This window comes from Bactrocera latifrons, unplaced genomic scaffold, assembly GCF_001853355.1.
Source record: "Bactrocera latifrons isolate USDA-ARS-PBARC rearing strain unplaced genomic scaffold, ASM185335v1 scaffold_722, whole genome shotgun sequence".
NCBI classification, from domain to species: Eukaryota; Metazoa; Arthropoda; class Insecta; order Diptera; family Tephritidae; genus Bactrocera; species Bactrocera latifrons.
Genome location: NW_017537404.1, coordinates 25447 through 42170, shown reverse-complemented (window position 1 = coordinate 42170; position 16724 = coordinate 25447). Strand labels below are relative to the sequence as shown.

The window sequence follows — 16724 nt, the reverse complement described above, 5'->3', positions numbered from 1 at the left end:
CCAGTGTTGTCAAAATATTGCGCCAAATGTCTGACTTAGGTATTGTGCTGTAAACTCCTCGTCGACATTCCATAACAACAGATATATTGTCAGCCAATTCATCTATAACTGCATCCACTGTGTCATCATTACTTTCGATTTCTAGAAAAAATTGTAATTAACTGAAATTCCGCAAAAAATTATTTCTTACCTTCAATGTCCATAATTTCTTCAGCAGCTTCTTCAATTAAAGCCTCAGTTAATTTTACTCTAAAACTTTTTTTCGGGCTATTTTCCAATTTGTGCAAACATTTTGTTTACAACAATGTGTTTCTTCACCGATCAACTGTGAATAAATAGTATTTGCAAGGATTGCACAGAAATCACAAAAAATGCGTTCATCTTTGATGGTAAACAATTGCAATTGCATAATTTTGCAAACTCAGATGCACAAGACTCTGAATTGCCCTATCATTTATTTCAATATTCATATACATATACTCTCATTATATATTCACACGCTCCACAAGAAGTTACGACATAAAGTTTATGAATATAGGTAAATTTTATTAGATTCCGAACGACTAATCCGAAAAATATTCGAAAGACGGAATTCTTATTCATACCTTCTTCAATTTTTTTCCTATAAACAAACATCTCCTGCCGTAGATCCAAGTACATCCAGTAAAGTAGTCCTATTATTACTGCAATTGCAATGAACACTAGCAAAGGTTTGCAAATCATACATTCACGATTGTGACAACGGTTTGTGCAGATGCTATGATTATTTTTTGGCTAAAACTCAACACATTTTTAAAAACTTCTTGTTTTTGTGATTATAACCTACTCTGTTCATTTGTACCCAAGCATAATCTTCCGCATCATCAGTGGACGCAGATAGTAATTTTTCCTGTGAATTAATGTTTAAAGTAGTTCGTCGAATGGACCTTTTCTTTCCAAAGGAATGAGCAATGAGCGCGTCAAGTTCCCGCCGCTTTCGAATTTTTTTGCCTCCTGCTCGAAGTGGGACGCTGAACTGATGACTTGAGTCCATCTCAAAAGATCTGTATATTGTTTACTGTTTATAAATGAATTTGAATACTCGATGGCACTATTTGAAAACATTTCTATTGCTTAAGAACCAAATACAAACATTATTGTGTTTACATACAGTATACCACTAGTATTGATTGCTTTCATGTAGCCTATTCTTTTAGCAAATAATCTACTGCGCATGCCTCCAAAAGTTTTACATTTTTTGACATATGTTCAGTTACAATACAGGTGTTGTCACACAGCGCCAGTCGTTGTTTCTTTTTCCAATGTGGAACCAATTGGATATTCCAAGTGAAGCCAGGTTCCAAGCAAAGCCAGCTTCTAAGCCTAGGAGGGATGGTTCGACTTATCACTTTAGCTTACCTCCAAACGGATGTTATTTGGCTATCGAGAGGATACTTGGTCAAAGATAGGAAAACATGAGCTGATTAAGCCATATGTAAACGAATCGTTTCTGGCTACTGCCAAGTGAATGGCGGTCAGACAACTTTCCTCATTTGCGTGATCTTACACATGACTCCATCCTCCAATGAAAATTACAAAACGTAAAAACAAAATTAATGTGAGAAAAGTGTTTTTTGATAACAAATTTTTTAATAAAATATAGCGTGCCCCGAAGTAACACATTTTGTTAACGTTCATAATGTCAGAACTAACATCCACATATTTACAGAATAATAATGAATTAGAAAGAGTGTAAATATTCCGGTCTTTTTATATTCGTTTTGAAAGTTGAAAATATAGAAAAATAAACATTTCTAAATAATAAACATTTATTTTGTAACTGTATTATTAGCAATTCGATTCTTCCCATTTATCTTTTTGGAATTTTTGTTTCAATTTGGCCTATTTCAATTTTGGCCTATTTTTTTTTTCAATTGGCCTAACCTCTTCGTGGCAAAAGATAAAAGAAAACTGTTTCAAATCTTTATTTTTAAGAAAGCTAAAGAAATATATGTATGTATATTAGGGTGATTTTTTCGTAAACCCAACCGTTTAAAATATATTAACAGTTGAAATTTGATTATTTTTCGGAAAAATTTTTATTTCTTATGACTTTTATAACTCAGTGAAAAAAATCATTACGCATGATGAAACTCATAGTTTTGTAGGAAATTTACTGCTCTTTAAAAATGGTCTCATATGATTTTTCGATTAAGTTAAACGTTTATGAGATATTCGTCGTCAAACATCAATGCAATTTAGGGTGGATCAAGAAAAAAATTTTTTTTTCGTTTGATACTCTGAAAAATAGGTTCCTAGACACCTCTAAGAAAACCTCTCCAAAAAGCTATTATTATTTTGTTTTTTATTTGTACATATTGACGTTAACGTAATAGATATTTCTGTAATCTTATACATATATGAAAATGAATCGCAAAATGTGTTGCTAAGCGCATAACTCAAGAACGCCTAGATCAAGTTTTACAATTCCTTTTTTCAATGTTCGTTGAAGATCAAGGATGGTGAGAATAATTGAAATAATTGCCGGAAAACCCCTTAAAACAGCCATTTTCTTTTTCCCATACAAACGATATACATGTCGGCGCACCTTAATAGTGTGTGGATATTGGTATGCGTGTGTGAGTGCATGGGTATACAGTTTCGGGAATTTCGTTAGAAGACTATGTTCCTCATCATTGCATCAGCCGTTGATTGTGCTGTGTTTGGTTGTCTGCACGTTGTTAGCGACAGCGTGGCGTCACTATTATCCAGTGTGGTTGTCTGCATGTCGCCTCTTCAAAAAGTACCGTGGGGTCGTCGAGTGGGGTTCGTTGGTAAGCACAAAAAGGAAGAAAACGACGTAGAGTCAGTCGTGTTTAAGACTTGGTGTTGTGAAGTCGTGTTGAGGACTTAATATTGTAAAGTGTGAAGTATGAAACCGAAACTCGCTACGCTCTAACAATGTCTAACGAAGATATTGGTATTCCGACATCAGAAGTGGGATCTACCCGTCCGCCTCAAGCATTTGACGGACCACGACGTACTATGATGGAGTTACAGAAGGGCAAAGCAAATCTGTGCATCTGCTCAAATTCAATCCAGACAAAGCAGGCGCCAACGCTTCATCGTGGTGTACCACTGCTGAAATAATCTTAGAAGAAAATATATTGAGAGGCGGTGCGTTGGTTGTTACTTTGAGTTCAGCAATGGAGGGAAGAGCTTTGCAATTTCTTTCGCAAGTGTGCTACGCTGCTATTACTTGGCTTGAATTTAAAGAATTGTTTAAACAACGCTTCGACGCTAGAGAAACACCTGCCGCCATGTTTCTTAATATGATATCAAATCGACCAACTGATAGCGAAAGTCTGGCAATCCATGCAAGCTGCATGGTTACCGAACTAACAACGAAATGGCGTCAAATGGAACCTGAAGATATTGCTGTACCCTTTGCGTTGTTGGCAAGCTTCGATAGCCGATTGCAGCGATTAAGTTTCACATCAAATATTCGAACCAGAGGCGAATTACAGTCCGAATTAAAAGCGTTCACTTTCAATAAAAGGAAAAGTGGTGTTATGGAGCAAAAGTCCGAAATTTATTCTAAACGGCAAAAACAATCATCAATAGAGTGTAATTTTTGCGGAAAATTGGACCATAAAATGTTTGAATGCAGATTAAGAAAACAACAAAATCACTTTGCGACCGACAAAACACGACATGGCAAACACGAAGGTCACCGTGAAAAATCGAATATAACTTGCTACAATTGCGGAGAATTGGGTCACATATCTACTCAATGTACTTCCTTCGTTGATAGGAACAAGGAGTTCAATGGAGAAAAGAGAGTGGAACAGTGCAGCGTTGCAGAACCTAAAGGATACCTGAACCACGGAGACCAAATTTTTGAAATCACCTTTGATTCTGGATCGTTATGTTTGTTAATGAAAGAAAAGCTAAGTATAAAATTTTCTGGTAAAAGATTATAAGAAAACGATAATTGTATTGAAATTTTGTTTTATGTAATAGGCGGTGATGATATGCAAAATGGCATTGTCATTGGCCGTGAAATACTTAATCAGGGTTTTAATATTGTTATTTCATCAAACCAATTTAAAATTTCAAGAACCAAAGTTGTTAATTTATATACTGGCAGTGAGCCAGGCGATATTAATACTGAGCTTGAGGGACAAGACAAAATAAAACTACATTCATTGTTCGAAAGGGACTCAAATTCATTTATAACTGGTATCCCATGTACTAAAGTCATAATTGGTGAAATGAAAATTAGATTAATTGATCCAACAAAAACTGTACAAAGAAGGCCATATCGTTTAAGTCCGTGTGAGCGAGATTTAGTTCAAGAAAAAATTAATGAGTTACTAAAATGCAATATAATTAGACCAAGCTATTCACCTTATGCAAGCCCTATATTATTGGTTAAGAAAAAAAATGGTTCAGACAGACTTTGTCTATATGGACGATATCATGATAGTTGCCTCAACAAAATGTGAGGCGTTAGAAAGACTACAAATTGTTCTAAATGTTTTAACAGAGGCTGGGTTTTCATTCAACCTTACAAAGTGTTCTTTTCTGAAAACATCGGTTCAATATTTGGGTTACAATGTAAGTGCTGGTGAGATTCGTCCAAACCCACAGAAAATTGTAGCGTTGACTGCTCTTTCGCCTCCACAGTCAATCACGTCACTCACTCACATCTTATTTCCGAGAGTTTATTAAGGGATTTTCGCAATTAATGAAAACGTTACACTTCTTAACTGCAGATAAAAATAAATTTATTTGGACAACAGAACATTGGCAGATACGGAAAAAGGTCATTGCCATTCTTACAGAAAAACCAGTTCTTGTTATCTTTGACCCAATTTATCCAATTGAGTTGCATACAGACGCAAGTTGTACAGGCTACGGTGCAATTTTATTACATAGAATTAATAACAAACCTCAAGTAATAGAATACTATAGCAAAACTACTTCACCCGCAGAATCAAGATATCACTCATATGAATTAGAAACCTTAGCTGTTGTAAACTCCATTAAACATTTTCGACATTACTTGTTGGGCAGGAATTCAGTCAGTATTGTTTATTCTGACTGCAACTCACTAAAAGCGTCAAAAAGTAAACAAGATTTAACATTCACATTCGATATTCAGTAAGAGGAGGGAAAAGAATGGCACATGTTGGCTTTTTGTCGAGAAATACTCCTTTAACAAAGTCTACTTCGGCCACAAAATTAGTCGATGAGAAAAGAATAAATTTAGCTGAAATTGCAAGCAACTGCCTTATTGCCGAACAGCGACGAGATTCGGACATAGTCGAAAATGTAAAAAAATTAAAAGAGTTTTCTCTGCCTGCAGATATTGCGAAAACCTATGAACTGAGGGTGGGAGTTCTTCATCGGAAAATACAGAGAAATGGCAGAACACGTTGTTTACCAGTGGTACCACGAGCTTTCAGATGGTCTGTTATAAACCAAGTTCATGAGTCAATAATGCATTTAGGTTTTGATAAGACATTGGATAAAACTTACGACTTTTACTGGTTGGACAATAAGTCAAAATATGTTAAAAAATTTGTTGACAACTGCATCACTTGCAAAATGTCAAAATCCACCTCAGGGCAAATACAGCCTGAATTGCATCTAATACCAAAAGTCACTACTCCTTGGCACACAATCCACATCGATATAACAGGAAAATTAAGTGGCAAGAGTGATCAGAAGGAGTATGTTATTGTTCAGGTAGACGCGTTTACCAAATGCGTCTATCTTAGTCATAGCCTTAAATTAGACAGTGAGAGTTGCATAAAAGCCGCTGTTTCATTGCTTGGAGTACCAAACCGAATAATAGCTGACCAGGGAAGGTGTTTTACAGGCGCAAAGTTCAGTCAATTCTGTTCAGATCAGCAAATAAACTTGCATTTGATAGCCACTGGTGCAAGTCGAGGTAATGGTCAAGTGGAGCGAACCATGAGCACGTTAAAAAATATGCTATTGGCGATTGAAACTGGAACTCAGTCTTGGCAGGATGTGTTAGGAGAGGTGCAGTTGGCAATCAATTGTACAACCAACCGCATTACGAAAGCAAGTCCTTTGGAAATGTTGTTGGAAAAAGTAGCACGCCCATTAGGATTACTTCCACCTAGTGACATAGAAAATTTTGTTGACCTGCCAAACTTAAGAGCGCAAGCTGCAAAGAATGTGTTGGCCACCGCAGTTTATGATAAAAAAACGATTTGATACAAATAAGGCAAAAGTAGTTAGATTGAAAGTTGGAGATTTTATGTTACTCAAAAGTGAAGAAAGATATCAAACCAAGTTAAGTCCGAAATTCAAGGGGCCTTTTGAAATAGGAGAGGTTCTAGAGGGTGACAGGTAAAATATTTAACCAATAAAAGAAATTATAAATATGCACACGAAGATTTAAGAAAGTTTCCATAGACGCAAGTGCCCAAGAAACTGAATGTGTATGATGATGATGATGAGGATGTTGTTGCAAGTAGGAAATCCGTTGCGAACGGTGAAGGGACCGAAAATGAAAATATTGAGAGTAATGAGAGTGTTGAAGTCACTGAAGAAAGTGAGATTAAAAATGTTAAGAATGTTGAAATCACTAAAGAGAGTGAAGTAAACGAATAAGAATGACAAACTACTTATATGAATGGTTGGCTAAAGAAAATGGCAGAGTACTGAGATCATAATGCAAGCACAAGTGCAAAACAGACTAATGTGTGGAATACAATGCTCGCGACAGACTGCAAACGACATCTGTCAAATATTAAAATACACACGTTCTTATGGACGGACCTATTTTGACAGCTGTACGACTACACGACGGCAGGCCGACAGTTGTCGTTCTCGCTAACTTCAATTTTATCCTATATTTGCCAACTACAGTAGGACGACAGTAGAATGGAAGATAGAGAGATGAGGTAGAGTGGTGATGCCACTAATATGTAAAATGTAATATTACTCAAAGCTCTAACAAACCCGTCGTTATTTTAAAAATAGAAGCATAAAATACCTCTGTTATATCATTTATAATAACAATTGATAATTTAAAACAAATAAATTTACATATTTACTCATATTTTGCTTAAAAATTTCACTTTGAACAAAATATTAAAATTTCATTGAAGTGCAAGGTATTAGTATGGCCACAACGAAATTGTGTACATGCAAAATGAACAACTGCGTTGTTTTTTGTACATGCCGGCCATTGTTATGTTGCTGCCCTCTCACAAACGTTCATGTAGTAGGATTCACAACGCCGTTTTCAGTTCACTGTCGTGCTGCTGCAGTCTGTCGCGAGCATTGTATTCCTCACATAATGGTTGTTTTGATCATGGCGTGTGGAGTATTTAATTGAGTAATGAATTGATTCTGTGACAGTCTCAGTATATACAGTAATAAACCTTTGCCTTGTTTTTAATACATCGTTCTAATTTTCATCCATATACTATTTACGATAAAACTGATAGAAACGGTACAATATCTATTTCTTTATAAGTGTGTGAAAGCATATAAATATATATATATAATAATTTTCAGATTATTGAATGTGTTGGCATATATATTTCTCATATACTCTTTATTCCAACGAAATTAAACGAATTTTATTAACATTATAAATATTTTTAATAATTTATTTTTGAATCTTTAAGTTTTGCATATTCCATACCACCCCTGCGGTTTGCAATAAGGTGCATTACCGGCTTTTTTGAGGTGTTCGGTTCCTTACCTTATGCACTTATATATCCTTCCTTATGCACTTATATGGGTTTTAATATAAACTTTATTAATAACACTAATATGTATTCTTATTAAAAACTTCAACAGATCTTTCTGTTTAAACTCAATTTCCAATTGATTTTCCTATAACGGCTAACGAATTGTCAATTTGTATACATATTTCAAACGACAAATTACCAYCCAGGATTGTATCCTACTGCATGCAAAAATTTAGAAGTACTTGAAGCGTGTTTAAAAATTGCACAAAAAATAACAACTGATTTAACATTAAATAACAAGTAATATCCCTATAAAATTGAACAGATATACAAAGTAATTCAATATAATCACTTAAATAACGTACACACTTGCATTACCTAATATCTTTTAAAGTTTTGATCATCAAAATTTAAAATTATATGTAGCTCAAATACTAACATAACACCCTGATTACCATGAAAGTAGCAAAAAAAGTGTTACACAACACCCTAAGATTTTCTAGAGTTGTTCTAGTTCAATAGAAAAGATATGATAGCTTATAACAAGCCAACATAATTATTTTGGCTAAGTCTTCCATCCATTCCATTCCAGTCATGTATAGAAGTTCACGCAAGTGAGGAAAGTTCCATATAAAGGAACGCAAGTTTTGTGTGGGATTCTTGGTGGGAGAGAGACTCCGTCGCTGAATACTATCATTCACTCCGGTGAATAAACGTCGAGCCACAATCCGCATGCTTGCACTCCTGCTCTCTGAGAGCACTCGTCAACAACTCGGTATAAGGAAGCTGTGGGACGGCATTTCAAACTCCTTACGGACAGCTGCAACCGAAACCATTGGTTTTGGGAAAGTGCAAGAGAACGTAAGGAGTGCCGTGTCGCAGCGGAGAGAAAACAGGCTGCCTCCTCGCAACGTCGGGATGGGATAGATACCGAGAGTTGAAGAGGGAATCGAGACGCATTTTCAGACAGAAAAAAAGGAGACCGAAATGCGTGAATACGAAGATCTTGATAAGCTGGCAGACAGGGGTGGCAGACGGTTCAAGACAAGAGCATACTCTTGTAGAACACCCAAAGATGATCTAGCCACCGATGCGCAGAGCATACTTAAATTATGGAAGGAGAACTTCTCCAGCCTGCTGAATGGCAGTGAACACACAACGTCAGGAGAAGGCGAACCCGATTCCCCAATCGACGATTACGCGTCTGAAGAACAACAAAGCGGCGGTGGACGATGGATTGCCGGCCGAGCTATTCAAACACGGCGGCAAAGAACTGATAAGCAGCATGCATCAGCTTCTTTGTAAAATATGGTCGGACGAAAACATGGCCAACGATTGGAATTTAAGTGTGCTTTGCCCAATCCACAAAAAGGGAGACCCCACAAACTGCGCCAACTACCCTCTAGTAGGAGATTTGACACACCTCTTCGTCGATTTCAAAGCTGCTTTCGACAGCACAAAAAGGAGCGGCCTTTATGCCGCGATGTCTAAATTTGGTATTTCAATTTAATCGTTATATATGCTTAGCGTTACCAATCTTAGATTCTTAAAAATGTCGCACCAAGTGATTTACATAACCTTAGAAGTACTCAACACGTGTCACGAGCTCCAACCAACAACGGCTTTTTGTTGTAAGTATATTTTTTTTTATATATTTGAATTTTTTACAACTATTGTCTCCATTTTTTTTCATGGAAAAAGTAATTTAATTAATTCTGATTTATATATTTTTTGTACAGTGAGTAATGCCAAGAAAACGCAAAGGGGCTGATTTGAGTCGTAATACAAGAACCATTGAAAAAATCCAGCAACAAATTGTTGATGCACGTGTGAGCATGCAGCAATTGCGTAAAGAACAATCAGAAGATACACGAGCTGAGCGCAAAGAAGTTATACGTTTAGAACAACGATAACACGTTACGGTTAATAGACGTAGAAAATATGACCCACAATGCAAACAGGTACATCGTACATTTACATCGTGATATGGAATATTATGCTCATTCAAAAGTGGTCAACACTAATGCTAATGGTCAACAATACAATTCTACATCCAAAATCAGAGGCCAAGATTATCATAAACTGGGATCATTGCTGCCAATGCGAAACGAATCACATACATTTTTACAAATCTCCCTCATAGGCAGCGAGGATTCCGGATGTGCACTTGCCAATCGCGTGAATGCGCGTTGTGACTAAAACAACATTGATTACTTTTTTTCCAGGAGCACCGTCAGCCTTTGACACTCTATTGAACGAGCACAATGAATCGTTGAAAATATTCAAATCACAAATGTACAGATTACAAAGCGATAATCACGCTATTGTCATTAATCCTGATAAACCACCTGTTGTTGAAGACGTTGCTAGAATCATGATTGGCGAGAAATTGAGATTCGTAAAAGAAATAATAATCTTCAGTTGTTGAAGGATATTAACTTTTGCAATTCATGTCCGTTTTCCGACTGTTGTGCGTCTTGCAGTTCATTTGGAGAATGACCAAAGAGTGTATTTCAACCCAGGGAATACATTACAGGAAGTGGATAGCAACAAAATTGATCTTCACGAGTTTTTTCTCAACTTGCGTCGGAGATCCGTTTGCGAAAATATGCTCTATTCGGAACTGCTTTGATAGCATACATGGAATGCATCGTCGAAGAAATAGTTACGCAGAAAACAAGGCCAACCAGTGGACTAACATCCAGGTGTTGCTATTGATAAATTAACGTTGTTGAATTTCATTTTAAACTTTGCGTACTGTGAATGGTACGATGTGTGCAACTTTTTGAGAAGCATGCCAGAAATTACAATTGCTGAAACATAATAATCAATGGAATCAAACGATGGACGATTCGTTAGCTACTTCGCATGCCACTGAAGTCCGCACACTTTTCGCGATGATCATTTCGACAAATCTGCCTTCAATTCCGAGTCAATTATGGGATACGAATAAGAATTACATTGCCGAAGACATTTTACATCGTATTCGCTAAAAAATGGAAATATGCAAATTCCGGTTGATGATTCCAGTGGTGTGATATCATTATTATTTATTACATTTATTAGGAAAAATATACAGGCTATTAGACCTAATATAAGGAGGAGTGCGAGCAGCTTTGGCCATCGACTCCGATATTATAACAATATCTATATTATATCATATTATGTATGTTACATTCCACTAGAAAATTATAAATACATGTAATATTTTCAAAAGATGGTGTTTTTAACAGTGTTTGATATTGAGCAGAAATGAAGTGTTTATGCCTAATACTCTCTAAAGCTGGACAGGTGCGTAAGATGTGGTTCACGGATAGTGTGTTGGAGCAGAAGGAGCAAGGTGACTTAGAATTTCCGGTGAGTAGATGCTGATGTGTGATTTGTGTATGGCCGATTCTTAAACTTGTGAATACGGTTGCTTGCAGTCGAAATATATTGCTAGGGTAGTAAATTTTATTTCGAAGTGGGTTATATTTTTATACTCAAAGTACTTAGCGGCATTGTCTGCATGCTCGTACCCAACAATTCCGACGTGGCCAAACTTGCCTTTTTGTCGGGTGGTATATTCTAAAGCTTTGTGGATGGCAAAAGCCTCGGCAGTGAAAACAGATGAATGAGAAGGAAGAATTCCGCCGGTAATGATTGTCCCATTGGATGTTGTAACWCCGAAAGCTGTATTTGTTGCTTTGGAGCCATCAGTATAAATAGCCGAAAATTTTTTACACTTGTATTCATTAGCGACTTCAAGAAAATATTGTTGAAGGTGGCATTATTGGTGTTCAATTTTTTGAAATTATGCAATGAGGTATCTATAGTGATGTTTATTAGCCATTCCGGTTGAATGTTGATTTTGCTCGTCTTGGATGGTAGAAATATGTTTATGGCTGTGCCATACCCTAGGCAGCGTTGAAGCGTGGACTTAAGCTGGAATTTTTTTTTGTGTCTTGCGGCTTTTCTAAGCATTATATGAAGATCAGCGTTCGGCGAATTTAGCAGTTTTGGAAGTAGATGGACCGTCGTTTCGTAAACTCTCTCTTTTATTGATGGTAGACCCCTTTCACCCAAGATGCTTTTTACTGGTGATGTAGCAAACGCATTTATGCTACGGCGAATCGCAGCATGGTATGGAGCCTCCAATTGCTTTATATTTGTGTTGGCACACCATCCATAAATCGGTAAGGCATAATCGATTTTAGAGAGTATTATGGCTCTTGTAATATTAATTAGAGTATTTGTATATATAAATGACCGCTTACTAGATAAGTATTTAATTATATTGAGCCTTTTGAAAAGGTTTTTTGGAAGACTAAGGGCATTGGTATTTAAAATTGAGTTTGTTGTCAAAAAAAAAAAAAAAAATCCTAAGATTTTTAAGTTATTAACAGATTCTATTGCAGTGTTATCAAATATAAGTTGAGGATAATTACAATTTTTCTTTTTGCAAATATGTAGTAATTTACATTTTGAAATGGAGATAGATGCTCCGGTGCGAGCACCCCATTTTTTAAATTGTAAAAGTATTTTTTGAAGAAGCTTTAAGCTTTAATTTTCAGTGGATCTTTTAAATTAGTATAAATAATAGCGTCATCCGCGCACAAAGTTAGCTTGAGTTTCTTAATGTTTAAACAAATATCGGTAAGTTTATCAAAAGCAATAATATAAATAAAATTATAGAGAGCGGGGAGCCTTGTGTTATACCATTTTTAAGGGAATTTACATTGGAAAATATATTATTGACTCGAACTCGAAACTGACGATGTGTCATGAAGGGCTTTACTATCATAAAAGCTTTAGGACCAACCTTCCAGGCTGCGAGTTGGGCCAGCACTGCGTGAAGTCCAACGCGATCGAACGCTTTTTCGAAATCGGTGGACAAGATTGTGGCATGGTTTTTGGTTGCAACAGTGTTAGAAACAAAATGCTGTAGCTGGATAAGTGAGTCAATAGTACTGCGCTTGTTCCTAAATGCGGTTTGAATTTGCTTGATGTGCTTGTTTTTTGTAACGAACCAAGTTAATCTTTTTGCAATGATTTTTTCGAAAATTTTGCTGAGGCAGGATAGCAAAGAAATTGGTCTGTATGAAGAAGGCAAGTCGGCAGGCTTGTTTGGTTTAATAATGGGTATGACCGTCGCTATTCGCCAAGGGTGTGGGTATGAACCTTTTTCAAAAATGCTATTATATAGTGAAAGTAGTCTTTGTTTGGCTATTGGGGGCAGATTTGAGAGCATGGAGTACGATATGTTTTTTTAAACTTGTATGCTGCTACAACTCCTTGGGAGCTTAATTCCTTAACAATTTCTTCTTCACCTACATTGTTAAGAAATGGGGCAAACACTGTTCCTTTCACGTAGTTTAACGATTCGTGTAGCTTGGCTGAGATAGAGCACACATTTCCGAGTTGTTTTGCTTTTATAAACTTTTCGGCGATTTTATTGCTTTTTACAACGATAAGTAGTTTTCTATCACGAAGAGTAGAAATGGAGTGAACCTCACTACTAATTTGTTTGATATCACGATGAATTGCAAAGCACGAGTAAGATGAAATAGGCTTGGAGGGATCAGTTGATTCAATCACGACAAATCTTGGATCATTCACTTTAGTTTCAGGCAGAAAGAGAAAATCGGTTTGAAGGGCACTTGATTCACTTTTGATTTTCTTTCTTTTTGGTCCAGTATCTAATAACGCAAATCGATTTGCGTTAATGTTTGCGTATGCACAGAAATAGAAAAAAAGAGAAAAGCGGATAGGCTGAGCTGAGAAAGAACGAAATCAAAAAACTCCGTACGCGCAAAAACAAACGTCTAATCTGCAAGAGGGTTAGTCGATGACTGGGTTAGATATCAATTCCATCTGCCTTTTGTCAATTCACTTCAACGAAATGTGAACTCATCACGGAAGTTTACGCAAACATTGGCCTAATTATCGTAACTACCGCGAATTATCTAGTGGAATTTCTAAACTCTTTGGAGAGGCTTGGTATACCGCCGCATTATTTGCGTCTCAAAGTTGGACCTGTCATTATTATGTTTCGCAGTCTTCATGCTGTTGTTTATCAAGTTACATTACATTGAAAAAAATGTAGAAAAATCGCAACTAAATAATTTTCACCTACAATATAAATTCAACTTTCTTTTCATTTCAAAACATATAATTTCACGCAGGACAACTCCTGCGAGGTCAGCTAGTATTTGAATAAGTTATAAAATGTTTTTTATTTTATGTAAAATATTTACCATTTTTACAATGTGGTTTCCTAAGTAAACAAGACTTTTTGAGTCTAGCGGTTTCTGGTGGCGCCATCTACTGGTGCGTTAGAATCTGCTATCTTTATCGATTGTCCAGTGAGAATTTTATGACATTTCATTGATTGGAAGTGAAGTTATTGCATTTTAAGTGCCAGTATGTTAGTGTTATCGATGCGAAAATGAGTTTCGAACAAAGAGCCAACATTAAATTTTGTTCTACAATTGGTAAAACTTTCAGCGAAACGTTTGAATTGATGAAACAATTTTATGGCGATGATTGGATCCCGTAGCAGAGTGCACGAGTGTTTTCAACGTCTTCAAAGTGGTCGTGAGGACATAAATGACAATCAACATGTTAGCCCAGTAAAATCTGTGATCACCGGAAACTCCACCGAAACTGTGCGTGAATTCATCAAAAATCAGCCTAATACTATGTTCGGACCGACAACGAAAACATGTTTTCCTGGCAAAAACCGGCTTTCGCACGAAAACTTTGTCCATGTAAAATGTGCCAAACGAAAACACAGTTTTCGCTGAAAACTAATTGAAAACTGACATTCCACTCATTAAAATCGGTGCCTGCTCTAGTTTAATCGATGTTTTTGGAAGACATGTTTTGCCGGCCCTAAATTGTCACTTGATATTTGTTTACAATCCACATACAAATACAGCTGTCGCTTGATATTCTCATATGAGGGCTCTCTCTTGCTCTTGCAAAACCTTGCACCGTGCAGAAATTGCAGAATTTTCCCTTTGGTGCAACGGCATAACAACAAACACACGCAGAAAATTGATTGCAATGGCTGTAAAATATGTCAGACAAAAACCCATGTTTATTTTCCTGCCATCGTATATCACTAGATTCTGCAATGGGTGCTCTCTTGGCTTTGCATATTTCGGTAAAGGATTTTTGCATTTTGTGTCATCGTGCAATCTTGCAAGAGTAAGAGAATACCGCTTTTAATAGTTTTCAGTGAAAACTCATCGAAAACACACGTTGTCGGTCCGAACGACTTAGATTCCACAACATACAAATGTGTTTTCAAAATGTTTTCAATGTCGGTCCGAACATAGTATAAAGCATCATTGAAATCCACGGAAATGGATTTGAACAGCTCCAAAACATCGATTTATCGATCATTTGGGCTTAAGAAAGGTGTGTACAGAGTTTGACTTACGACCAAAAATTGTTCAGAATCCAACATTCGAAAGACATCATTAAAGAGATCAATAAGGACAAAAAATCACATTTTAACCATTAACCACTCCCCGTATTCTCCTGATATGGCTCCGCGCGACTTCTTCCTTTTCGTAAAAAGGCATTTGGCCATGAAAAGAAAACATTATGCAGACGCAGAGGCCATTCAAAAGGCTTGCACCGGCATACTGGCGTCCATAGCGGCCAACGAGCTAAAACACTCGTTCGACATGCTTTTGTAACGTGAAAAAAGCTGTATTGAAGCAGGAAACAAGTTTGAATAAAATAAATTGATTTTGCCGAAAAAAAGTCCTGTTTATTTTGGAATGCACCTTGTATATTACCAAAAACATCATCTATTACAATTGTATTACAATACTCTATTACTATTTTCGAGATTAATTTTAACTACATATACTTTCCCATTTTTTATATAATATATGTACTTACTTACCGCTAGTTTAAGATCCTAGATTAAGTTTTAGGATAAAACATGAAATTCTGGTAATAAATAATTCTATTGTACAAAACCCATTATTGGCAACGGATGTTTTCCTAACCGACATCTTTTAAATTCGCTTAGGCACAGGCACGTTCTTAGTAATTCGCGCAAGCCAATTAATTTTTTCGTCCAAAAGAAACTGACTGGTTTAGAAGCAAAATCAGTATATTCCATATACTAAGCATGTATGGATATGAAAATTTTTACTTATTTCTTTATATGTTTTAATTACTAAAATTTTCAAATAATTCGTATATGAATTTTGAACCAATGCTTATGATTTGATATATAATTTTTGTATTTATGAGTTGTGTTGAGTTTTAACAATATAAAAAGTATCCTATGTCCTTACCCTGCTTCTAAACTACCTCCCCATAAATTTTCAGCCAAATCGGTTCAGCCGTTCTTGAGTTATAAAAGTTGTAACTAATACGACTTTCTCCTTTTATAAAAATAGATGACAGAAAATAGCAAAAAATAAAAAATTTTCATTAGTTCTGCTCTACTACCGCTTCCAATTTTTTTACCCTCTTACCACTTAATTTTTTACTCTCCCTTCAGCTATAGTTTTTTACCTAACAAAACTCGGAGCAGAGCAAAGCACTCGTTTACATGTTGTGACTCTGCTGTGGCTCCCGATAAAGTGAGAGCGGTAACGATAGCATAGCAATAATTCTAGAAATTTTGCTTCTATGGAGTAGTTAATGAAAACCCTGGTTGTGGTGTTCGATTAAACGATGCTCGTAGGAACTGGGTGGGAAAACGAAGTTTATTTGTAGCGCGAGTTAAATATTGTACTATTCACTCTATTAATTTTTGACATTACTTTTGTACTTATTCATTACTCATATTCTCATATCCTCATATTCCTACTTTCTCATGTGTTGAATACAATGCTATTCAAAGCTCTAACAAACCCGACGTTATTTTACAAATAAAAGCATAAAATAGCACTGCTACATCATTTATAATAACAATTGATAATTTAAAACAAATAAATTTACCTATTTACTTATATTTTGCTCAAAAATTTCACTTTAAACAAAATATTAAAA

At 36.0% G+C, this 16724-nt stretch overlaps 1 protein-coding gene across 1 annotated transcript; it reads right to left on the bottom strand.

Annotated features, from left to right (window-relative positions):
* Positions 1–249: 249 nt before the first annotated feature.
* LOC108976085 lies at positions 250–1151 on the bottom strand. Its single transcript, XM_018944998.1, has 3 exons — positions 827–1151; positions 606–774; positions 250–325 (listed from the first exon to the last, which is right to left on the bottom strand). The coding sequence occupies exons 1-3, from the start codon at positions 1031–1033 to the stop codon at positions 315–317; spliced, it is 387 nt and encodes a 128-aa protein (XP_018800543.1). The 5' UTR covers positions 1034–1151; the 3' UTR covers positions 250–314.
* Between the last annotated feature and the right edge of the window lie 15573 nt (positions 1152–16724).

Excerpts from the sequence above, each read along its gene's own strand:
- LOC108976085 (XM_018944998.1), bottom strand. The coding sequence starts at position 1,033 with ATGGACTCAAGTCATCAGTTCAGCGTCCCACTTCGAGCAGGAGGCAAA. Across the intron at positions 775-826 it reads CTTGGGTACAAATGAACAGA|CCAAAAAATAATCATAGCAT; the intron begins GTAGGTTATAAT and ends GTTGAGTTTTAG.